Raw genomic sequence first — 23,844 nt, forward strand, 5'->3', positions numbered from 1 at the left:
CGTGTTGGATATATGTTCAGCACCGCATGTAGTTTCAAGGAAGTCCAGTCTTGAATCTTGTTCAAATCTCAAAGTCGAACTTTCCTGAAACCCATCCATATATCCCACCTCCTGCTGTTGTATTGTATTCCGGCTTGTATGCGAGGGACATGGCTGGGCATCTGGTATAGAGGACGGATTCAACGATGGAGTTCTCTGTTTCGAGTGACATTTCGATGGAAGGATATTGGCGGGTGCAATGTTTCCGCTCAATTCAAGGGCACCTGCCTGCAATTTGTCCTGCAATGAACTTCTCAAATGGGGTGCTGGGGGCGACCTCCCAATTTCCTTCAATTTTGACTGTCGACGTCGGTCTCTGTCACCATGAAGGTCGGGCAAGGGTGTTGGCGTAGAGATAGCTGGTCCTTCCCAACGAGCACGCTTTGAAACATAAGATCCTTTCAACCATTTCGAATTGACAGGTCTCTTAGTCCCTTTTGTGCCCTCTTCTACATCCCTAAATCCCATTCCATTCCTAGCCTTCTGCTCCGTATATCCGTATGGCGTTACTCTCTCGCCTGGTATGCCGGCCTGTTCAAGCAACCTTTCTTCGTCATCCGAGTGACTCAAAAGCCCTTCTGAACTCTCCCTCATTTGCGAAGACTTCAAATCGAAAGCCCTCGATCTAGAACTAGAGGATGATGCAGCCCTGGCCTCAGCCGCGGCTGTTGATTTGCACCAAGCAAGAGCTTCCGCTGGATTTAGATGCCCTAGCCCATGGTCTGCAGCCCGTTTCATTACATCCTGTTTCCTGAACAACATATCTTTTGCTGCCGGTTTCCACCATGTTTCCCTTTTTGGTTCTTGATATCGCCATGGGTTCACCCATCCGCTTTCTCTGGTGAGAGGACCCCGCAGAAGAACTGACTCTAGAACTGGTATGTGTCCAGTCATATATCTCTTCGCCTGCTCTTCGTATCGTAGGTGCTTCCTTCGTATTTCGTCTTCGGTCTCCTCTGTGTCACTACCCCCGCAGATCACATCTTCCGGGGCGATCGCAGGTGAGTAGTGAAATGGCGCATCGTGGGATTTGCTGCCCTTTCGCAAGGACCTACCGCCATGAGAGTACATATTGATGAAGGTCCCATGCGATAAAGGGTATTCGGAATGGCATTAGATCGGGTTGAGACGGTGGGGGTGGTGGTTCATGTTGACCAGGTAGCATGTGGGATTGTCGCGTCTGGTGGCGTTTCTTTGGCGTAAAGTGGTATTTACGCGACTGGCAAAGGACCTCTTCATCCAAAGACAGATTCTGGAAAGCGCCTAGGTATACATACTATGGCCCATTTGCTTTACTAAAACCCATTAAACTCATTTTTATTAATACTGAACACGCCTGAATAGGGCTATATGCCAATTCTCTAATCCTGATTATTCTGAGACGATTGGGACATTTAATTGCAAGGACGACGTCGGTGTGAGACCACAGCAAAGGTAGACTGTTGATATTATTTATTTTCACTAAATGTAACAAGTAATCTTTTGTATATCAACTTATCCCATCCTTTACCTATTTGACACAAAGCTGGACTATCTAAAAAAAAAGGTATTTTCAATGTCCTGTCCTGTCATCAAGAACTTTTTAGAGATCAGGGCTTTCGGCCATGAAAAGCCATTGTTGTGGTGGGGCTGTTGCTACAGCGACTTGGCACCTTGGACCCGCGCCGCATACAACGCGCTTAGATTGATGTATGGATTCATCTCGACCGTTACGCGTTCACAATGACAATTTACCATATTACCACAGGTATTTCATAGAGGGTCGCTGAAACCCACGGCTAGATTCAGGAAGACCCATCGATACATCATTCAGACCGAGACAATCGCCGACGCGACAGCAGCAAACCATAGTCCATGCCGAACAAAACATAAGACTCTCCCACGACATCCCCCAACATTGCCATTGCTATGGAGCAGGCATGGTTGGATTCCCTTTCAGAAGACTGGGTTTCGCAACCAAGGTCATCTGGCTCTCCAGCACCTTCACTGCCATCTCTGACCGATAATACTTCCGAATCTTCTGACGCGCGCGCCAAGTCGAGTCGCATCCCAAAATTCAACCCCCAGAAGAAAACATGGACCGCTACCGATAGCCCTCTTAGTGAGCGCAGTAGTAATGAGCACAATATTCCATTGCCTCAACGGGGATCTAAGAATCCTTCAAAACTCCGCGACGAAATGGGAAGTGCGCGGGGAAGGCATTCTCGAACAATATCTGCATCCACAACTCATTCAACACAATGCCACACAATTCAACATAAATCCACTAGTTTATCACCGAAGAGAGTGTCAGGCGAAATACCTGAATGGAAGAGGAGACTGTTGCATGGAGATGTTGCGTATGGCGAGCAACGGGATTTGTTCAGCCCTGCTGGTATCGAAAACCTATTTCGGCCTCCTCAACCGCAGCCGCCATTACCATCAAAGCTCCAGACACAGACAGTCGGGGAAGAGAGTATCGTCATGCCTTCAAGCCCCCCTCCATACAATATCAATAGAGAAACTCGAGAATCGGAAGTTTTATCGGACCAGGGAGAAGAGGTGGAAGAACAAAAGCGTGGAAAACCACGAGCCATGAAATACAAGTTGGTCAATGATGAGGGCAGCGATTTTTCGGCATCAGATTTGAGTCGAAGTAGTAACTTTCACCCAAGGGCTGCAACTGCTCAAAGTGGACGGATTTACGACTCGAGCATGGAAGGTTCAGTTGCGCAAAATGGAGTAGGAGAACGGACAGTGAGTGGGCAAAGTGATATGCGCAACGAAGAGCTCAGTCCAATATATGTGTCGAGACACAATACTATCGACGGAAATATTGATTTTTTGGCAAAGATACCAGTTGCTGAAGTTAAACAACGATTAGAGGACATTCGAGAAGATAGCCCACTTCAGGTCAGCGAAGCCCTGGAGGACAGTTCACGGATCGTGTTGGAAAACACGACAGCTGACACGGATGACTTCGCACATAATGGTCAGTTCATCAATACTCGTAGAGGAGGCCGTTCAGAAGAGGGATCTTTTCAAAAGCGCATGTTGAGCCCATCTTCACTCCCGGCCATAGACGAATCAGCAATGCTACCGGAAGAGTCGATGCAAGCAAGCACGCCAAAGCAACTACCTAACGTCAGGAAGACTCGAACTTCAAACCAGGATCAAGTTCCTTCAGGTCGGGACCTATCTCCAACTCCCCAAACGCCTCACTCAAGTCCTTCTAAACCCAATGAGAGGCCACATGAAACCAGTTCAGGAAGTCCGCTGAAAATTTTTGACACTTATGATACTTTCACTAAGCAAAGACTACTACGCCGACTGAGCCAATTCGAAGGAGACTTGGATGGAAGCGAGGAAGGTTTTGTGCATTCCGTATCAGGACAGGAACAAACAAACCCCGATATCAATGAAGGTTCTGTAGCTGAATCAAGTCCAATTAAGCCACGGCAACAGGGCCAAGGCCATTCGCATACATCGAGCAAAGTCACTAGCTTTGGGAAAGGGGAGTTGGATAAATTTCAGTTTAGTGAGGAGGCATCCTACGATTCGAGTAGATCCAACAGTCAAGATGAGGATAAAGAGAATATGTCTCTCCCTGTGCTTGACCCGACAACTCAAACAAGATTCAAATTCCATTTGGAACCATCTCCAGCTCTGGACGAGGAAATGGTGATGACGCGTCGGTCCAGACACACTACCACCACAAATACAACAAAGCGCACTATCAATGTTCGCAAGACAATACGGCCGACTACTAGTACTTCCGAGTTGTCAAGCGAGATGCCGACATCTCAAAGGCTGGAGGATCTGGAAACACCAAGGAAAAGGAATGGAGATTCAGAGGGAAAAAGGTTACCAAAGTCACCCTTGAAAGATCCGACCCCCAAACGGCGACGGACCTTACAAAACCAAGATATCAGCGAGTTGGAAGTAGGTGACGATAGCGCCGGGATTGACTCTTTGAGAGAAACGCACCAGCAGATGCAATCCGTTATTGGAAAACGTAAGGATGCAAGGCATTTGGACGATCAGCAGGCCGCTAATCCAAAAGTCCTCGCCATGCGTCAGATATTGAGACCTCGGACACCAACACCAAGCCAACGAAGTAGTCAACAGAATGAACGGCCCCCGCTCGTGGAATTAGACATGGCTACCATCGAAAAGGCACGAGTACTCCAAGAGCGGAGGATTGCGCAAATACAAGCTGAACTTGATACGACGGATCCTCTAAGGATCTCCGCACCTCTCGGAGCTAGCCAGCAACGCGACGAGAGCCGCAAAGGTTCTGTCACAACACAAGACTTCCTTGATGAAGCCAAAAAAATCATGGCAGGAATCCGGGGTAAAGCGAGACCGCGGAGTGGTCTGACTAGTGTTGAGGAATCCGAGGCCGAAAATGACAGAAACCGGATACCCAAGGGAGCTGCAGAAGAAGAATTTATTGAAGATTCATACCAGGAGTCTACGCAGGAGCCGTTCTCAAGGCCCCCGAGTCGTGAAGGAAAACCGATTACAAGATTGCCTGTTATGCAAGAGGATCCCGTAATCTTGGATCACCTTCGCAAGTATCAGGAGAAGAGTGATATGGATGATGCCATTGCGTCTTCAGTACGAACTATGGCTATGGCTAAAGAAGCAGTTGAGGAGGCTAAAGAGATTGAACGAATGACGAATGTGACAGTTTCACGGGCTTCAGGCACATTCCTGACGTCGGGCAACATTCTGGAGAGCGAGCCATCCAATATTAGAATATCCGAGAATCCCGAACTTCAGCGAAAGCGTAAACATTCGGCTTCATCGATCCCAACGGTGAGCGAGGGTTCCAAGGAAGCCGAGTATCCTTCTCATGGATCCAACGCTTCATCTAGCCAGTCAACAACACGTTCTATTCCGACTGGCTCATCGAGAGGTTCAGACTCAAGGCGCGTTATTGCTCCTCATACTGTCTCACATTTGATTCCCGAACAGCTCGCTGGCATGGTCTTTGACCGTGAGAAGAATATCTGGTTCAAGGGGAAGAGTGTCAGCGCCGAGAGTCGCGGACAAGGAATATTCTCAGCAGACGAAACGGAAGATGACCCTTTTGGAGATATTCCTGACTTGTCGGTGGATGAAACGCAAGAACGGCAACGAATTAAAGCAGTGGCCGCTGGATTGAGGCAGGAGGCGCAATCACTCAGTGACAACAAGAATACTCCAATCGCAACGCCTTCGCAACCGCATAATTCTACTTACCAAGCTCCTGCTTCGAATAACCCTGGTCAATCCCCATTTAACTTTGATCCTTCGAACCTCTTTGGTTTGGATCCAGGAGGTACAGCGCCAAAAACCACGAATAAATCGTCTGTTTGGGAAAACAAACAAGTTAACACCACTAGTTTGCCGGTATTCCATGAACCAAACAAAGAGACAGGTCGCAAAATAGCTGCTCAGACTAAAATCATAGCGGAACCTACTGAGGAGTTTGAAAGCGAGATATCTATCCATGAAGACCGAGTTTCAGAGACTCCGCGGCGTCGCAATGTTACAATATCATTCTCGTCTCCAATAGCTTCAATCATCAACCCAGTCGACTTTAACGTCGAAAATAATCTCGAACGTAGCACGGAAGAAGCTAACTCGGACTCTAGCGGACTCATGGATGCTCACGAGGACAGCATCATTATCAAAAAGAGAAGCAGCAGTCACAGGGAAACCGCAACTAGCACTCGTTCCTCGGTCAGAAAAGCGTCTCGTGGAATTTCTATTGGCCGTCAAACGTTTTCGGGAAGACCGGTATCACGCATTGATGAACGGGACGAAGAGTATTCTGACGAACAAAATGATGAGATGCATCAACGAAGCGTCAGCGTTATTGTAACGACACCGGCGCCGAAGCGGGAAGTAAGCATGGTTTATGCTACGCCTAGACTGTTGCATGAGATAGGAAATCTCAGCCTTACTCCGCTTTCCGATTTCACCATACACCATGAGGACAAATCTTTTGGTTTGGATGTTAGTTACGTTGCTGCGAGACAGAGATATACCCTTGGTGAGGGTCAACAGAGAACTTTGTCCTTGTCGATCAAGGCGCTTGTGGAAAGGATTACGGAGGTTGAACCGTACGAACCATACTGGGAGGACTTGAAGCAGATAGAGTTGCGGGAAAAGAGGCTCACGACTCTCCACAAGCTAGATGAATTTTGTGGGAAGATCGAGGACCTCGATGTGTCTCATAACCAGATAAGCCAGCTTAATGGTGCTCCATCATCCGTTCGACACTTACGAATGACGCACAATTGTCTCACAAACCTGACAGCATGGAACCATCTCAGCAATTTACAGTACATCGATATTTCAAACAACGAGATTGAGTCTCTCTCAGGATTGAAGTGTTTGGTGCACTTGAGAGGCTTGCGTGCGGATAACAACAAAATCACGTCCTTAGATGGCATTGGGCAACTTGATGGATTATTGAGTCTGCGTTTGAGGGGCAATATGCTCGAGTCCATCGACTTTAGCGGTACTAGGCTTCAGAGATTGACAGCCCTTGATCTTAAAAACAATAATATCAAAGACGTCCAAAATATCGGCGAACTCTCGTCATTGTCGAACCTAAACCTGGAAGACAACCAAATTTCTAGCTTCTCGCCAAATAGCGCCAAGCTGCTCTGGAATTTGAATTACCTCCGCTTAGCTGGGAATAACCTGACTTCTATTGATGTCAGCCCATTTCCCTGTCTCCGTCTGCTGTATCTCGATCGCAATCGCCTGGGTACTGTAAGCGGTATCCTCAAAACGAAGCATCTTGACAGTTTATCGATGCGAGAACAGCAGGATGGTGCAATAATCGACATGGCGTTTTTGTCTCAAGCGTTCGAACTCCGCAAGCTCTTCCTATCTGGAAATCTTCTCCCTATCTTCGATCCCAGTGCCGTCTTTCTCAACTTGCAGTACTTGGAGCTCGCCAATTGCGGACTGAAGTCTCTTCCTTCTAATTTCGGTCAACTGTTCCCGAACGCTCGAGTCTTGAATCTGAATTTCAACGCGCTCAAAGACCTTAAACCGCTCCATGGAATTCGGCGTTTGAAGAGGCTTTACCTGGCGGGCAATCGACTAGCAAGCCTGAGGAAGGTGACAAGTATGCTGTCGCAGTTCTCTTTCCTGTCGACCGTTGATCTTCGGAGCAATCAATTGACACTGGGCTTCTATCCAGCTCCGTTGAACACTGCTCTGGCTGTACGCAAAGCTGTTGACGGTGGAGAGGTCTTAGAGCCTTTCACCATTGGAAATGTGGATAGTGAGAGAGACGCGAAATATGTAAAGTGTCTAGACTTGGAGACAAAGATGACGAGGAGAGTATACCAGATTTTAGTATTAGGTGGCTGTACTCGGCTGAAAATACTGGATGGTTTGGATGTCAACAAGTCAACAATGGATTTGAGAGATGGGACTTGGAATACCCTGGTTCAGTCAGGAGTTTTGATGTTGGATGGAAATCAGGCAGCGCTTGGTGTCTCCAGTGAAGGAAGCAGCACTTTGAAGGAGCCGGATGAGGAGCCGGAGCCCGTGGAGGAACCGGTTCGAGAGGAGACGTGGCCTGCTGAGGATAGCTTTGCTTGAATGAATATTGGGCGTTTGGATGTGTGTTTATGACGGGCATGGGATGTCGGTATTTAATGATTGTATAAAAGCCAGCGTGGTGTTGGCGGACCGGGGTATTGGGGAAAGGCGTTTTGTTATGTACATCACCAAGCATCAATATTGACTGGAATGGAATGAATGAGTTCTCTTGATTGGAATTTCTTGTCCTATTCTGATCGGAGTGAAGACAACTTCTCAACAGTCGCAATAGTCGGCTGGCTTTTACTACGTGATCACTCTTAACTCATACAGTGTCTTGCGGCCTTCTCCACAAAGAGCCGCCAATTATGAGTCCTCAAAATCTTCCATATGTTCCTCATCTACAACTTAGCAGCACCATTCGTATTTCTTTTCCACTCGTTTACCCTCCCCTTTGCCTCCTCGCCCCTCTCATCCTCCTTTTCTGCCTCCCTATCCATCTTGTTATCCTCCTCTACACTCTCCTCCAAATACCCCAGCGTCTCCCGATACATCTCTTTCTTCAACACACCATAAACACCCGTCTTCCCCTTCTCCACCAAACCCCTCTGCCCCACAAACTTCACTGCGTCCTCTAAACCCCCTAGCGCATCCACAATACCACCTTCTAGCGCTTCCTTGGCCGAGAAGCGTTTCGCTTCTAGCACCATGGGTTTGTAGACGCTAGGCGTCAGTTTCTGCCTGAAAATGGAAGACATGGCTGGGCGCAGGGGTACTCCGAGATCTAGCTCGTTGAGGCAGAGGAAACCGCGGGAAGGGTTGAAGATTCTGTAATCGTGGTACATGGCTAACATGAAGCCCCCTGCAAATGCATGTCCATTGACTAGCGCTATCGTCGGCATAGGATATCTACAAAAGATCATTAGTTTGTGAGTTCTCAAAAAATGATAATGCAACGCACGTCAACAGCCGTCTAAAAAGAGCGAATAGACTGTTGTGGAAGAATCCCTTGGTTGAGGTGGCATGCTCGAGGTCTAAACCATTGCTGTAGAACTTCTGGACCCCAGATGTGGTTATCAGAACACCGGGTGGGTATTCGTGCTCAATTATGTCGAGGGCTAGGAGAAGGGTCTGGCAGAAGGACGTTAGGAGCCGGTTGTCGGGAGGTGAAGTGAAGGTTAGGAGGTAGATTCCTGGAGTTGAGGTGGTGACGATTACGGTGCCGCTGGCGCTGGTGGCCGTGGGCGAGGAGAGAATTGGGAGTTCAAAAAGAGTCTTAGTTGCCATTTTAGTGATTGTGAAATATGTCAATGGGAGAATTAGAGATGGGAGGTTGGATGGGTTGTTGAGCATAGAGGTTCACTACGTAGCTCTTCCATGTGCTATTCAGAATAGTAATCCATTGAACCTCGGCATGTCCAGGTGTGAGCCATAGAGATTCTTTTTCACGTCAGATACTTCTCTCTTTGTGTATTAAGCAGTTTCTCTTGCATTCGGGACATTTTAAGCCCATTCTATGTGAAAACTAAACGGTTCTGGTGGAATTGACGGCAACATCGCCCTTTTTGCAAGGCTGGGGAAAGCTAGGTAGGACAGGGGTCATTTTAGCGCGAGGCTCTAGATTAAGAGCAAGACTGCGTATCTTTTCGCGAGATCTGTCAATATCAAACATCCCACTTCAAATTTGAAGTTGCAACATGGCGGCGGCAGAGGAGACCAAGACCATCTTATTCTTCCATCCCGATCTTGGGATTGGAGGGGCAGAAAGATTGATCATCGATGCTGCAGTAGGACTTCAGAATCGTGGCCATAAAGTTGTTATGTTCACAAGCCATTGCGACCCAAAACACTGCTTCGATGAAGCTCGGGATGGTATGCTGTAGTTATCCCTCTTGTCAAAATATCTCTTTTTAACGCATTCCCAATAGGAACTCTTGATGTACGCGTGCGCGGCAACTGGCTAGTGCCCCCTTCCATCCTATCTCGATTCTCCATCATATGCGCCATTCTACGACAATTACATCTCATCTTTTGGACATACTTCACATCCGAGCTCAGCGCATTACAACCGGATGCTTTTGTAGTAGACCAGCTAAGTGCTGGTCTGCCATGGCTAGCATATCTGTATCCTGGTACCCGCATATTATTTTACTGCCATTTTCCCGATCTCTTACTCGCCCAAGGCCGGTCTTCTTTGTTGAAGCGCGTCTATCGGATACCGTTCGATGCTCTCGAGCAATGGAGTATGAGTTTTGCGGACTCGGTGGCGGTAAATTCGGGTTTCACAAAGGCCATGGTGGGGAAGGTCTGGCCGGGTCTTGCTGAGTCGAAGGATCTAAAGATTGTATATCCTTGTGTGGATGTTAAAGAAAAGACCTTTGAAGAGAGTGAAGGCATTGTTGCTGCTTGGAAAGACAAGAAAGTCTTGTTGAGCATAAATCGATTTGAAAGGAAGAAGGATATTGGCCTAGCTATTAAAGCGTACGCAGGGCTTGGGAAACACGGGCGGAAAGGCGTGAGGCTTGTACTCGCAGGTTTGTCACATTACCGGTATTTCGGGGATTATGCTGATGCACCTTAGGCGGATACGATAACCGGGTGCAAGAAAACGTGCTATATCACACGGAGCTCGTAACTCTAGCCGAATCATTCGGCCTCAAGACTGTCACGGCGGGAAATATCGTGACAGCTTTGAATATCTCCCACGATGTGGATGTTCTGTTTTTACAATCAGTACCAAACACACTGAAAGACATGCTTCTCAAATCGGCATGTCTCCTTATATATACTCCCTCTAACGAGCACTTTGGCATTGTACCCCTGGAGGCCATGCTGGTGGGCGTTCCAGTTCTAGCAGCAAATACAGGCGGGCCTCTCGAGACCGTTGTGGACGGCAAAACAGGCTGGCATTGCTCGCCTGAAGATACGGAGGGCTGGACTGCAGTCATGGATAAGGTGCTGCACAAAATGTCCAAGAAGGAGTTGGAAGCCATTGGCAGAGCAGGCAAAGGAAGAGTGGAGAGAGAGTTTTCTAATGTGAGGATGGCAGAGCGACTTGATGGAATTATTGATGGCATGGCTGAAAGTGAACGGAAGAGTACACACGATGTGTCGTCATTCTTGATGGTTATGGCCATCGCGACATCGGACGCGGCGTACTTTTTGGCCTCGCAAAGTCGAACGCTGAACGAGAACGGGATTGGATTTCTTCTGCCTCCTTTCACGATTACTGCCCTATCGGTTATCTCTTGGCTTGTACCGAGGTTGTGGGGGCTATGGTAGGATTGATCAGGTCAGATCATGCTTTCGATACAGTGAGTTGGCTGTCGTGACATAGCGAATGAAGAGGAGTTGTTTCATAAGATACATGTACAAATTTGGTCCTGAAGACCCTAGATACCCAAATTTTCGAATGTTTAAAATGCTTCTAGACCTCATACGGGCTTTTATTTAACCTCTTAACTCCAGAATCTATCTACAATCATGAACACCATCATTCCGAGTAACCTTTCTTTCTATCGTCGTATCTTATCTTCTTCCCATGCGCTCATCCATCTATGCTCTCCACTCCGGAACAATCTTCTTCAAATACTTCATAAATTTGGCCAACCCCACCGCCATCTCCACATTTCCCTCAGGATCCGTCACCCTTTCAGGCCACGCAATCCCAGCTCCATACAAGCCCCTAACCCTCTTACCCTCCTTATCCCCAAAGCCCCCAGTCTCATGATCATACACAAGCTCCAACTTCCCCCCCTCGCGTTCTAGCACCGGCAACTCGTTATGCCTGAAACCAATAGCCTGCACAACATGCGTGCAAGATGGTAGATGCGCAAGATAGGTTTCCTGCTCTTTTTCTTTCGTCGTGGATACCTTTTCCAGGAACCGACTCACGTCTGAAGATGGTAATACGTCTTCCTCGAGATTCTCTTTTGCCCAGGTAGCTACTGCGCCTTTTAGACCGGTATTGTCTCTTAAAATCCACCCGTCTTTCTCCTCCGCATATCGCAACGGATGGCGCGTGAACCATTTTATACGTAGTTTGGGATGAGAAGTGCTGGCGAGGTCGTAGAGATTCCGGAGAACGAGAATGGCGCTATGAGATGCGCCGATTACACCTACGGTTAGGTCCTTGTCTGCCGGAAGGATTTCAGCGATGAGAGATGGTTTAAGAGCGGGGTCGAGGCCGATTTCTTGGATATTCTTGACTGGCAGCGGACCAGTTGTGGGAGCGGCGCCGTTGCAGAGGATCAAGAGATCGGAAGAGATGGAAATTGGACCAGAGCTCGTCTGGTCAGGGTTTATCTCGACGGTCCAGTTGTTTGCCTGATTGGCATTAGCGTGTGAAACGTGCATTGGGACAGAGTCCAAACAGCTTACCTCTGACCACGACGCCTTAGATACATTCCCAACCTGCTTTGCCACCCCTCGTTCTAAACCCAACCCTTTCGTCAACATGATACACAAGTCCGCTGCTTGAGCAATATGGCACGTATCCTCTTGATCCAAGCCCTTTAGATGCGTATACGCATTCGGTTTCTCTGCCTCTTTCACCACGTCTCTGAACGGCTGCACACCCTCTGCATAGTCTATAAACCGCTTCACCTTTGTGTTACTACTTCTCGTCAGATCACGTGTCGCCCATCAAAATTAAAAGCGTCTCATTCTTACCTTGGTACTTCTCTATAATACTGATTCAACCTCCCGCCCTGAAATAGATGATCCACCCAGAGAATTGGGCTCTTCTTTTGCTCAAGTAAGTTCCCGACTGCACATATGCCGCCGGGACCGGCACCTATAACTACGGCCCGGTATCTTGGTGTTTGCTTCTGCTGTGAGGAAAAGCGCGAGCATTGGGGGCGGGATGAGGATATGGCGTTTACTGCGAGGAAGAAAGTCCGTGCAGCCCTCGGATGAGGGGTTCTTATCAAGAGCATCTTGTGGCCGGTGATGGGAACCTATCAACAAAGCATGCAGTTGGTTGGAGTAGCGTCGGCGGTAGACCAGCTATGGAAGCTAACTATGGTCTTTGCAAGCTTTCACTTAAACGAAGGCAATTTGCGGTACGGTTAGTACGCAATAAAAGCACTGGGAGTAGGAATGGGCAAGAGAGTGGGTGTCAATTGGGTTGTCTTTGAGTCTGGTATGTTATGAGTCGAGAAAACTCAACATCGCGCCCGCTTCCAAGTGGCGCTAAGCCAAGTCTGGAAGCAACACCAATAATATATATTTAGAGAAGTTTTGCGATTCAGATGGTCTCAATTGCTTCATATCTCGTGAGACATTACTGGGCTACTATGAATATGTGCTCTTGGGGAACTTGGAATACCTATGTGCTTATGTTGGTTGTCCCACTATTGGAGGAAAGAAGCATCGTTTGTTATCACTAAGCGAGATACCTCCTTTCAAGCCCCTATTCCAGTGTCAAACATACTTGCACCTTAGCAGACCTTAACACACGACTATATTTGTCTCGTTAAGACAGTTGATGTACCTAGGTATAGCAGTGAAGACTCAGTGGTCAAAGTTCATCCTAATCTCCTAGTATTTTAAAGGTTTGGAGTTGTGCCTGGAATGTGCTTGAAAATAAGAAGGATGTTGTGCGTCGGCTTGAAGACATGTCGATGTATCTGTATTTTTCAGCCGTGCAATGCAGCACATAGTCAGAAGACTATCCGTAGAACAGGGCCCCACTGATCGATGTGCTTTTGTTATCAGATGTCTCCCCACCACCTCTGGCGCGTGATTTCCATTTTCAACTCTTCGGGATATGAATCAAGAAACTTGGTAATCAAACCCTGCCATGTGTCTCGAATAATGTTCCCGTACCACGCAGAAGTATACTCCCAGTCGATGATACCGGCGACCTGGTTACCACGGATCATAATGTTGAAGGGATTCAGGTCTCCATGAGTAAAAGCAAGTTCCGACCACGTCCCATCTTATTTGGCGGCCATTTCTCTAAGGTCCTTCCAGTCTTGGTCAGTTATATGCACATTCTTGACCTCTGGATGCTCCTTTGGCTGGAGCCCATCACGAAGCCAGAAGTGAAAGTCCTGAATTGTCTTGAAAGGTCCAAATCTGGGCCTAGCATGCGGAATGCGGGAATCTCGCAATGAGCCACCGACGCAGCTCTCTACCCCCGTGCCAGGAGGTGGTACAAGTGTCCTAAATTCCAAGATCATACGGCGAAGTTGCGCAAAGATGCTCTCTCGCTCTACATCAGACAGTGTCTTCCAGGCTTTTGTGAAGGGTTCACCTGAAATGCGCTCCATGACAATGTAAGCGCGATTTCGATGCACAAAAGAAGAGTACACGTGAGGTACTGGAATCGAAGTATTGGCAGCGACGAACTCCATAGTCGCCGCTTCGGTGAGGTGAACGAAGGAGCCGGTCTTGACGACAAGGTTTTTGGAGATGCGGACGCATGGGCCATCGTAATATTGGAAGAAACGGGCGGTGGTCTTGAGCGCGAGAAGAGTTAAATACCGGCGGAAAAATGTATTTCGAATGGTTAAATGAACCATACCCTCATGCTGTGTCTCTGTATTATCGATGGGTGGGATGTATGCCATATTTTCAAGTAGGTAGCGTACGTGGAAGGTGTGAAGTCAGATAGTGTCGAAAAGTCGAGGTCTTATCTACCTAGATAGTTGTTATATCCTCGCGCTACGCACGGGCTACTTAATATAACTGACTAACTTATGGGATTTTGCTGGGACCTTTTTCCGGTATAATGATAGTAAAACCCGTTTTTAAGGTATTACATCATGTTATAGTGACCTTCGTCTGGCTATAGTATGGTTCTTTGTATTTAATTAACTTACTGAAAATTTAACAGCGGATTTTCAACCATCATTTAGCTAATTATACGCTAGGCTAGGCTGTCTCGGGATTGCTCCTACGCCTCACATCTCTTTGCATTTTTATTTCTAATAAGTAAACTATGATAAATTCGGTCGACTTTTGTTTTTGAGACGTAACTATAGGTCAATTTTATTAAATATAAGAAACCATATTACTATCATCTTACCAGATTAAGGTCCCAGGTAGATCCTATAAGATGCATCCCATAAATTACCCCAGACTATAAATAGTTTATGAAACCTTGCTTTGATTAACGATTTTGACTATTCAATATTAACGCATTTGAATACTAATAGGAACATTACGCAGATACCTCCAACTGTTGAGGAGAGAAACCATTTCTGGGCTAGAGGCATAGTCGAGAGGTGTAAGCCCAGCATTGTCTTTGATCGTCCTATCCGCGCCATGGTCTAACAGCCATTTGACTCGGGGAAGCAAGTTGACTTTGGATACTTTGAGAGCCCGGGCCCAGCCACGCACGGCCCAGTGGAGTGCCGTTCCTCCTTTCCAGTGCGCCTCATCCCGTCTTTATATTCGGCACAGTCATGAGGAGCGTCACCTGCATATGCAGCACGAACGTTGACATCCACACCATGCTCAACTAGAAGCTTCATCCTCTCTATGCAATCTTTGTCGTTAACAATAACTGCTGCCTGGTGAAGCGGTTTGCCGGTTGCGATGTTTGCACCATGATCAATCAGAGTCATGATGGAGGCAGGGTTATCACAGAAACAATCCAATGGAGTGCGCTCCCAATGTTCCAACCCATTAGGATCGGCTCCTTTGAGAAGTAGATACTTGACGAAGGCTTCATTGTTTACCACCCTGCTATTTTACGTTAGTACGTGAAACAACAAATGTTAAAGGCATGAAGAATGATGAATCATACTGGATGAGCTCTGAACCGTCTCGATAGGTTTTGAGATCTAACCCATGGTCAAAAAGCACATCAAATGCACGGATGGCCTTGTCCGTATCTTTTCGCCGAGTAGTAGCCAAAGGCGAAGCCCCGATTTCCGCTCCGTTGTCCAACAAGTAGCTGACAATATCGGCGTGGCCACCTGAAGCTGCATTCCACACATAGGAAGTTAGGGCGAGGCCTGACCTGTTCGTCGATACTAGGGTCATTTTGGCATTGAGCGAGCACGGATTGTACAAGGGCGAGATCCCCAGAATCGCATGCCTCCCCAAGAGTTCGCTCGGCGACAGCAGGAGGTGGTAGATCTTCGGACAGGTCGGAATTTGGCATGATGTGAGTGCCTTTTTTCGGTCACATTATAAGAACCACGGTTCGAACTGCAGAGGAGAAAGATTTTATAGGGAAAGGAAAGTACAGGTGGTCACCAACATTCAGTACGTTGGTACGGCTTTACGGCGTAAGACCTTCCCCAGGTGAGCACTTAAAAAAGCTATTACAAATATCACATGATGGAGGGCCGAAATATAACTGGTTTTATATTAGTATACACCCCTTTCCTTTTTATATCGTAGTCAAACATATATAGATCAGGTTACTCAGGAATAGAAGAATATATATGATAACATGAGTTCGCGCTGTACCGAACTTGTCGGGATTTACACGGTCACGATCGCATGACCTTAGCATCAATGACTAAGCGACGAGGCATGGCAGCATCATCACCCACTACCTCCAGGGTCCGGGAATTGAGTATCCCGGGTTCGAATTTGCTGACATCTCTACGGATCCTAGAGGCGACATCTCTCTTGATATTGACGCAGTTCGTGGAGGAACAAAGCGGTCGAGCCGCTTCAATGAGTGACGAAGCAAGCAATGTGCTCAAGAGGGCCTTCCGCAAAATATTGAGTTGCATGTTGAAATGTAGTAGTTGTGTGAGTAGTTTTGATCGGCTGAGGATAAGATAGAAACGCTTCTGGGAGAGTAGTTGGCAAGAGTAGGATGTATTGGCAGATGATGTTCTTGAAAGTGAAGCTTGCAATGCAAATGAAGCGATAGTATGCTATAACGAATTTCGAATTGAGGATACTGAGTAGACTTTATGGGAGATTGAATTAGATAATAGCAGCATCAAACTTTGTCTCCAGTCCAATCAAAATCTAGTGTTTATTTTCAGGACTATTCATCTGAACTCCTTGTTTTTGTACGTATAATTTGTTCGAAACTTGGGCACAGGTGAAGCTGCTGATGGCTAGTGACACTATGAATGAGCCTCTGTAGAGCAGGTAAAGAGACCAGAATAGAAGTAAATTGAGCCTTGGTAAAGCTGTTGTTGGAACTGAAGGATTTAACCCCCTGTGATTACTTCACAACAAGACACATGGCGTGTACTAATTCGTGGCATCTCCACAATTTGGGGAAAGCTTATAAATATCCAACGAGAGGATTGAACACATCGTCTATATATATTAGAAACTTAAAAAAAAGCTAAAGCCGAGTCATTTTCATAGTCTAAGCTGCTAATCAAAGTGCGAGTAAGTATTTATTTTAATAACTTTATTCCACCTAATATTGCCGCCACACCATCTGTACAACCATCGACAGGGCATTGGTTTCATTAGTATCGTGGCTTGGAAATTTCTCATTGGCAAGTTGTGGCTTGCAAAGATGACCGTTTCTAGCGACATACTGATGATGACATAGGACTGGACAGCCAAGTATATCGAACGCTGGCAACGCGCTCTGATCACTGCTCTCAATTTTGCGCTTCAAAACTGCTATGGTGATTCTTTCCCCATCTGCTTGGCAAACCAGCGGTCCATTTCAAACTCGTGAAGTCCATCATCACCCATGAAATCTAACACAATAAGCCTGAAGGGACTAGGAGTTCAGGTAGGCAGGGCACTGACCAGACTGAACGAGATCGCACCCTGGATCCTCGCCCTCTTGTTCTTCACCAAGAGAGCACTTTCGCTTCTCGATAACATCACGTCTCTCAGTTATGTGCCCGTCGATCTTTGTAATTGTGACATCCGTGATACGATAGGTGCCGTGGATATCTTCCGAGGAAGGCGCTGAATGCTCAATACACCAATCAAAATGGCCTCTGGCAAAACATTGTTTTGTGCAGTAAGACTCGGTGCAGAACTCGCTCGGACTATGGTATATTAGCCTCAGTCATTATTGACTCTTGTTGGCAAGACAAACCATTTAAACCGTTCACCGCACGATTCAATGTCGTCCAGTACATATTCAGTCTTTTCCCTCTGTTCTTGGGCTTCTTCGATCATCTGGTCCTTTAAGTCAGACATTCTGCAGTGGCTCACTCACGAGAGATAACCAATATTGCGATTGAGTAGAGCTGAAGGTACAGTACTGTATTGATTAAAGAGGGATGACTTGATGGAAGCTGGATCAGCCCGACAGTAGTCAGGCTCCGGCCTTGTCCAATTGTGTAATGCCATGTTGCTGGCGTTGTGTTACGCCAAACTTGACCAATAGCACACTCCACGAAGCGATGACTTCTGCCTGCCATGTCGATCCTGGCTGTGATGGCGTACTGCGGCATGGAGGAGGGGAGTTCTCACCTCCATGCTCGGCAAATCAGATTCGTATTACCGCGTTCGAGAAGAGACATGAAAATGAGAGCTCGTCGTTCAACAGACTGACAGTTACATAGCTCTATATGTCCAGCCTATCGGATATCAATCCCACAGCTGGCTGATGCGGTACGCGACACGGGATTTATCAACGTAACGACACGGTTCTCCCACATACCGATACGCATATGGCTGCAAGGAGATAGAGATGGTAGAGCGGCGTTGGAGCCGACAGTAGGTGGAGGTGTGGCTAGTGGGCATTCGAAGGAAATCGCTAAACACTAGACGCAACAGCATGGTGAGCAGTCCAATGATTACAGCTATTGTTAACACATCAGAGTGGTTTTCTAAAGTTCGCACACAATTGCAAGATTGTGATTCAAGGTATCTAGCTAAATCAAACCGTACCACAATCTCATTTCTTCTCCGCCGCTACAAACTTCAGATATTGCCCCACAAGCTCTTTCAACGTCTCCTCGAATGATACGAACTTCCACCCAAACTCTTTCTCCGTCTCCCGAGTATCCAACCTCCAGATCCTCGCCCTCAGGCTTCCCCCCAATTTCAATGTCCCGTTCTCCACAGCTTCTGGAAAGAACTTCCTAACATAGTTCTGCGTATCTTCCCAATCAATACCATCCGGCGCATCAGAACTCAAAATATAGTCTTTGTTCCCTTGCACACTCGGCTTCAACGCATCGATATGCGCCCTAGCCGCATCATCAACGTGCACTGCAGCCCCCACCATCTGCGGAATATTGACATCCAGGAGCGGACCAAGTGCGAGAGAGTTCCCGGCCGTCACCAACTCAGCGGCATTTGTAGCCAGTTCATCTGGCCCGAATACTACTGTTGGCAGCAAGTTGACGAACTCAAATTCTGGCTTCTCCTCCTCCATGAATTTTCTTGTGGCAATGCGGGATAGGGTCTTGGATGCGAAGTATGCTTCCATTGACGTGCCATAGGGACCGGCAATGTTGGAGTTGATGTCGGCTGCGGTAAATAGTGTGAGGTCTGGGGACGCAGGCGCGGGACCAAACATCCAGGCGAAGGAGATCAGGGTTACGGCAGAGGAGGTGATGATGACACGCTTGATTGAGGGAGTGCGGTGCGCGGCGTTGAGGATAGAGAGGGTCACTTTTAAGGCTGGGTCGATAATGTCGCGGTCATAGTCGTCCGACTAAGAAGGATTAACTTTGTGACGATCAGGCACGGAGATGAGTAATACCTCGATGGCAATAGGGGAGGCGATATGGAGAATTCCCGTGACACCAGCGAGGTGAGGATCGAAGGAGTGGGTGTCTGAGAGATTGTGAATAACAACCCATTGTAGGTTGTCCATGTGGGGTGCGACTCGAGCGTGAGACTGGAGTTTTGTGGCCTGTTCGACCTTGCGGATGACCGCACGTACTGGAAACCCCGCTTCAAGAGCTAGGATCAGAGTCTTGAATCCGATATAGCCAGAAACGCCCGTAATCTATGAAGGTGTAAGTAGTTGTCGTTAGTGAAAACGGCTGTGGAACCTGTGGAGCCTGTGGTTTCTCACGAGAATTAGATCTCCTGCCATTATATTTCGAGATGCTCAGAAGAGACTTAGAAATTTTCTTTGAAAGAAGTTGAGATGAAATGGAAGGAGATGGGAGTGTTGGGATCTCGAATATGATGAAGGGAACAGGAGAAAGGGGAATTGCATGCCATCTTATACACTTGCGATGGCATTTCAAGGCGACAAGAGTCTCCGGACATGAACAAGAAGGATGCAATGAAAATTCAATTGCATTAGGTGTTGTGCTACTTGGCAATTATGGCAGCGGAAAATATTGTACAGCCCGGAAAATCGACAAAACACTAGCATGGATGATCAGAGATAAAGGCATCGACGAGACGAAAGCTTAGCCCTGCTTAGTACGTCAGAGCCCCTAGTATTCTGGATGATTCAATCGAGCAACTACCAGATCTCTCGAAGCCAGAAAGCTGAGCAGCGATGGGGGTCGTCTTGAAAGATTTGTGATCTTGTTATAAGAAGAGAAGGCGGAGTGAGGTTGAGGTGTGGAGTTGTGATCCGCAGCGCGCTAAACAGCCTGACCCGAAGCGGCAAGAGCCTCCTTGGCTTCCCACCTCAACATCGACTTCTCTCCACCCAAAATATTCCGAATGGCATGAAAGCGCAGCAACTTAGAAGATTGATCTGCTCCGCCTTGGCCTTGCTATCAGCCATTACATCCGAAGGTCACAGCAGACGTCCATGAATATAGAGCCGAGGACCAGTGGAACATCCTCCTGCCGGCATATCGACAATGATACCGGGCCGTTCCTCTGCAAGATCTGCTCCAAAGCGTTCACAAAACGTATGGTTCGATTCCTTTTACTCTCAAACATAATCCCATTAGCCATTTGCTCAACTGTCGTGCTAGGAACCTCGAGGAATCGACACGTACTGTACTGTAGGAAGAAGTTGGTGGACAGTCTCCCGGTCTTGAGGAAATCATGTGCAGCTTGTCGGAAAGCCAAAGCAAAATGCGACTCGGAACTCCCAAATTGTAGTCGATGCGATGATAGGGGGCTTACTTGTGTTTATGAATTGACTAGGAAGAGTGCGACCTCAGCCCAGCAACCTGCATTTGCTCCGCCTGATGAACCAAGCTCCGATGGTACATTGCTTGTTGATATCCCGGAACCGGGCAATCAAAACGATATCCCTTGGAATGCCCATGCGGACAACGGCAATGATGCTCAGATCAGCTTAGATATGGATGTTCCTAGTCTTTGGCTTGCTCCTGTGCCCAACCTAACGCCTCAGAACGACCTCGCTCTCTGGGAACCGGATACTAGATTTGTGGAAGACTTGGAAGTTTCTGACATGGGTGCTAATATTTCGTCCAATGGCTATTCAATCAATGGATCCCCGATCAACTGGTTCATCTCTGGTCCAACACCAAGCTTAACCCTCGACGCGACATTCTCAACTCCCGCAAACTGCATGTTTCATACCCCCTACCTAGTCCTTCGACCCATGGACCGTGATCTATCCCCCACCTCGCCCAGAAGTCCATTCAATCACGCATATCTCTCAACGGGCTCACAAATCGGCCGCACGTTCCTTTTGCAGAACTTCAAATCGTACGCCACGGCCCTTGCAACGAAGAACCTGCCGCCATTCATCCACGGCACGTCGCTTCCATCCCCAGACCCTAGCTCGTGTCAAACTCCGACTTGCGCAACCTCACCTCCCCTACCGACACTAGAAATTTGCAAATCGATCGTCTCACTCTACACCACCAAGACACCTGCAACAAGCTCTTTCGTCTGGCGCACTATAACCATGGAAAAGGACCGCTTTATGAACGAATACATGAACGGAGATGAGTGGACTGTACTGTCCATGCTTCAGGCAGTCACTTTGTATATCCTCCTCAGGATCTTTGACGAGGACTCATTCTCCGCTGAATTCGACCGCGAGCTTACTAGAGCGATGACGGTGAGACTTTGATTTCCTCCACTTATCAACGAGCTAACGGTTCTTCCTGCTAGGAAATTGCGATCCAAGCTGAACAGTGCAGATTAGTCTGCAGTGCTGAGATCGAAGGCCGCCGTCCGGAATGGAAAGAGTGGGTGTTGGTGGAGTCGAAACGAAGGACCGTGACGGTACTCTTCATACTGCACCTTCTGTTCGACATCAAACCTGAACAACGGGCCAAATCTAAAGTCGGGCTCTCCGTTCTACCGCTTCCTGCCCACAAACATCTTTGGGAGGCGGCGACGGAAGGTGAATGGATAGAAAAATATAACAAGATGCTGAGCACGAGAGATGGGAGGTGTTATTTGAGGTATGCGGATTTAATGGCGCTTGGGAGGGGACATGGAGGGGATAAGATGAATGACCTGAATTCATGGATGGTGAGCGCTGATGCGTTTGGGATGTTAGTTCTAATGGCTGCGAATTCTCTCTAATTGTCTATCTTCAATGAGCATTATCCCACATCTCCCTAAACCAAGCCAAACAAGCGATACGAATTGATGTTGCATGGGCCAATCCTTTGTTTTGACACGGGAGCGGCCGTACTGACTAATGACTCCACCCGCAGTCTCGTTGCAGCCGTAAACCAGCCTCAACACCAACTGCATTGTATCAGATTTCTCCGCAAGACCCATCTAGTGTACAGGCAGGCGGCTCCTGCTACCAGGATTATATCCTCATATAACTCGGAACTTGGCGAAAATTGCAGTCAAGTGGGACATTATGAGAGAGGAATCAAAACCTGGTGGGATACATACGTCAATTTGGTGAGAATGAAGTCTTTATGGGATTTCTAGGCGGATATACCAAACTCATTATCAGTTAGGAGACACCACACTACCTCCAACTCAGTCGCAGCTATTCACCAACAACGTAAACCAAAGAGGAAATTGTAGATGAGAGGTTAGCAATCTGCTCATTCCATTCATCATTCCATTTATCACAATTGCTAATCTGTCTGGAAGGATCTAGGGACTGTGGTCTCTACTATGCTTCTGGGTATATAAAGACCGTCATCCATAGGTAAAGTGAAGTTTGCTCGACCAGATGTTTTTCTACAAAGAAAATCATCACATCACTACAACTTTCTAAATCAAAACCCGAGCCAATCATCATTTCGTCTGATTATTGAGAGCTTTAGAGTCTTTCTTGTCGCAAACCTTGCAACAACATGCCTGCACCGACTTTTACATACACTTTCCTTCTGCTCTGCATCACGACTGGGCTCTCCTTTGCCCACCCACTTGCCAGCCCATATGGACTGGCAGATTGCCTATATGACAACGATCACAGTTTCACCTAGAATAAGAGCCTCATTGCTACTGCTGATATTAAGGCTTGCAAATATACTCTATCAAAACGTGATCTTCCTTGAGTGGATCCTGGCCCAGCTCCAAGGCTCAATAAGATAATTTCAAAGAGAGATCAGATCTCTCCTCTTATTATTCCGGGTGAGCAGGAGGGAGCAAAAATAAATGAAAGAAGCCTTAATACAAGAGCGCCAGCGAACCTCGGATTCTTCGATTCGACTGGCGATAATGATAAATCCCCCATCCTGTTAAACTTCCTAGAAACGGGAAACCTCGACAAGGATTGGAGCGGACTGATCTGCAGTGTAGCATCGAAATTCGACCCTACTTAGACCGATACATCGGGTATTTTCAACTATAACATACAAGGAACTCATAAGGATGGCACGAGCCTTGTTCATAAAAAGAGATACTTGCATTTGTTGATTACCTTTTCTGGTAACGATCCAAAAGCCCTTCCACGATACAACTTGACGCCCTTGATAGGGCAATAAGAGAGAATTCTGCGACTGAGATACTTACAGTTATGATGGTTGTAGGGTTAGGTGTGTCTTGGAATTGTTTAGGGCGTGTGTTTCTTTCTTGTCGTACGAATCTTGATAGAAGTGGTTTTTTGTTATACTTTACTTCTGTCTCGTTGAGAGTAGAAATATATACTGTAAGACTTTCATTTGAAAGTGTCATTGATTCAACCGCACACGCGGAGAGTTAGAGGCTATGAAGTGAAATGCAGCTATTCATCCCTTTATCACTGGACTGATGGCAGGGTAATTCATATACGAGTACTGTAAAACATATCCGTAAACACTAGACTAGTTACCTTAATGCAGGGCCTTCTTTTAACTAACAAGCTCTCCAAAATAGCAAAATAAGAATCTACTTTCATCCTTATTAGGGATACGTACCGAATCAAAAAGATTAGTCATTTTTTATAGCTACGAGGATTACCCCCTCTATAAGTTACTCTCTCCTACTGCTCCGCGGCCTTACTTAAAGCTTGAGGCGCCGGCTATTTCATTACCTGCCCACCTGCTCTAACATACTCTATTTGGTCATTGGAGT

General features: G+C 47.2%; 8 protein-coding genes across 8 annotated transcripts; 3 read left to right on the forward strand and 5 right to left on the reverse strand.

Annotated features, from left to right (window-relative positions):
• Window positions 1-1,761: 1,761 nt before the first annotated feature.
• On the forward strand, window positions 1,762-7,632 carry cdc11 (Septation initiation network scaffold protein; the record flags this gene model as incomplete). The annotated part of the gene is made up of 2 exons (XM_031152609.1): window positions 1,762-1,786; window positions 1,913-7,632. The coding sequence occupies 2 exons, from the start codon at window positions 1,762-1,764 to the stop codon at window positions 7,630-7,632; spliced, it is 5,745 nt and encodes a 1,914-aa protein (XP_031002328.1).
• A 341-nt stretch (window positions 7,633-7,973) lies between these two features.
• On the reverse strand, window positions 7,974-8,859 carry ECI1_0 (Enoyl-CoA delta isomerase, peroxisomal; the record flags this gene model as incomplete). Its single annotated transcript, XM_031152610.1, has 2 exons — window positions 7,974-8,481; window positions 8,534-8,859. 2 exons carry the CDS (start codon window positions 8,857-8,859, stop codon window positions 7,974-7,976), a joined length of 834 nt encoding a protein of 277 aa, XP_031002327.1.
• Window positions 8,860-9,269: 410 nt separating this feature from the next.
• Window positions 9,270-10,854, forward strand: alg-2 (Alpha-1,3/1,6-mannosyltransferase; the record flags this gene model as incomplete). The annotated part of the gene is made up of 3 exons (XM_031152611.1): window positions 9,270-9,444; window positions 9,501-10,106; window positions 10,154-10,854. 3 exons carry the CDS (start codon window positions 9,270-9,272, stop codon window positions 10,852-10,854), a joined length of 1,482 nt encoding a protein of 493 aa, XP_031002326.1.
• Window positions 10,855-11,127: 273 nt separating this feature from the next.
• Window positions 11,128-12,509, reverse strand: LHYA1_G007684 (uncharacterized protein; the record flags this gene model as incomplete). The annotated part of the gene is made up of 3 exons (XM_031152612.1): window positions 11,128-11,898; window positions 11,953-12,187; window positions 12,244-12,509. 3 exons carry the CDS (start codon window positions 12,507-12,509, stop codon window positions 11,128-11,130), a joined length of 1,272 nt encoding a protein of 423 aa, XP_031002331.1.
• A 1,005-nt stretch (window positions 12,510-13,514) lies between these two features.
• LHYA1_G007685 (uncharacterized protein) lies at window positions 13,515-14,147 on the reverse strand (the record flags this gene model as incomplete). Its single annotated transcript, XM_031152613.1, has 1 exon — window positions 13,515-14,147. One exon carries the CDS (start codon window positions 14,145-14,147, stop codon window positions 13,515-13,517), a length of 633 nt encoding a protein of 210 aa, XP_031002330.1.
• Window positions 14,148-14,849: 702 nt separating this feature from the next.
• LHYA1_G007686 (uncharacterized protein) lies at window positions 14,850-15,734 on the reverse strand (the record flags this gene model as incomplete). The annotated part of the gene is made up of 3 exons (XM_031152614.1): window positions 14,850-15,267; window positions 15,329-15,557; window positions 15,587-15,734. Coding segments are annotated over 3 exons (795 nt in total), but the record flags the coding sequence as incomplete, so codon positions are not given.
• A 2,636-nt stretch (window positions 15,735-18,370) lies between these two features.
• Window positions 18,371-19,522, reverse strand: LHYA1_G007687 (putative uncharacterized oxidoreductase; the record flags this gene model as incomplete). Its single annotated transcript, XM_031152615.1, is given in 3 exon segments — window positions 18,371-19,135; window positions 19,151-19,432; window positions 19,502-19,522. 3 exon segments carry the CDS (start codon window positions 19,520-19,522, stop codon window positions 18,371-18,373), a joined length of 1,068 nt encoding a protein of 355 aa, XP_031002337.1.
• A 678-nt stretch (window positions 19,523-20,200) lies between these two features.
• PIP2 (Peroxisome proliferation transcriptional regulator) lies at window positions 20,201-21,906 on the forward strand (the record flags this gene model as incomplete). Its single annotated transcript, XM_031152616.1, has 2 exons — window positions 20,201-21,433; window positions 21,487-21,906. The coding sequence occupies 2 exons, from the start codon at window positions 20,201-20,203 to the stop codon at window positions 21,904-21,906; spliced, it is 1,653 nt and encodes a 550-aa protein (XP_031002340.1).
• Between the last annotated feature and the right edge of the window lie 1,938 nt (window positions 21,907-23,844).

This window comes from Lachnellula hyalina, assembly GCF_007821495.1.
Source record: "Lachnellula hyalina strain CBS 185.66 chromosome Unknown contig00174, whole genome shotgun sequence".
NCBI lineage: Eukaryota > Fungi > Ascomycota > Leotiomycetes > Helotiales > Lachnaceae > Lachnellula > Lachnellula hyalina.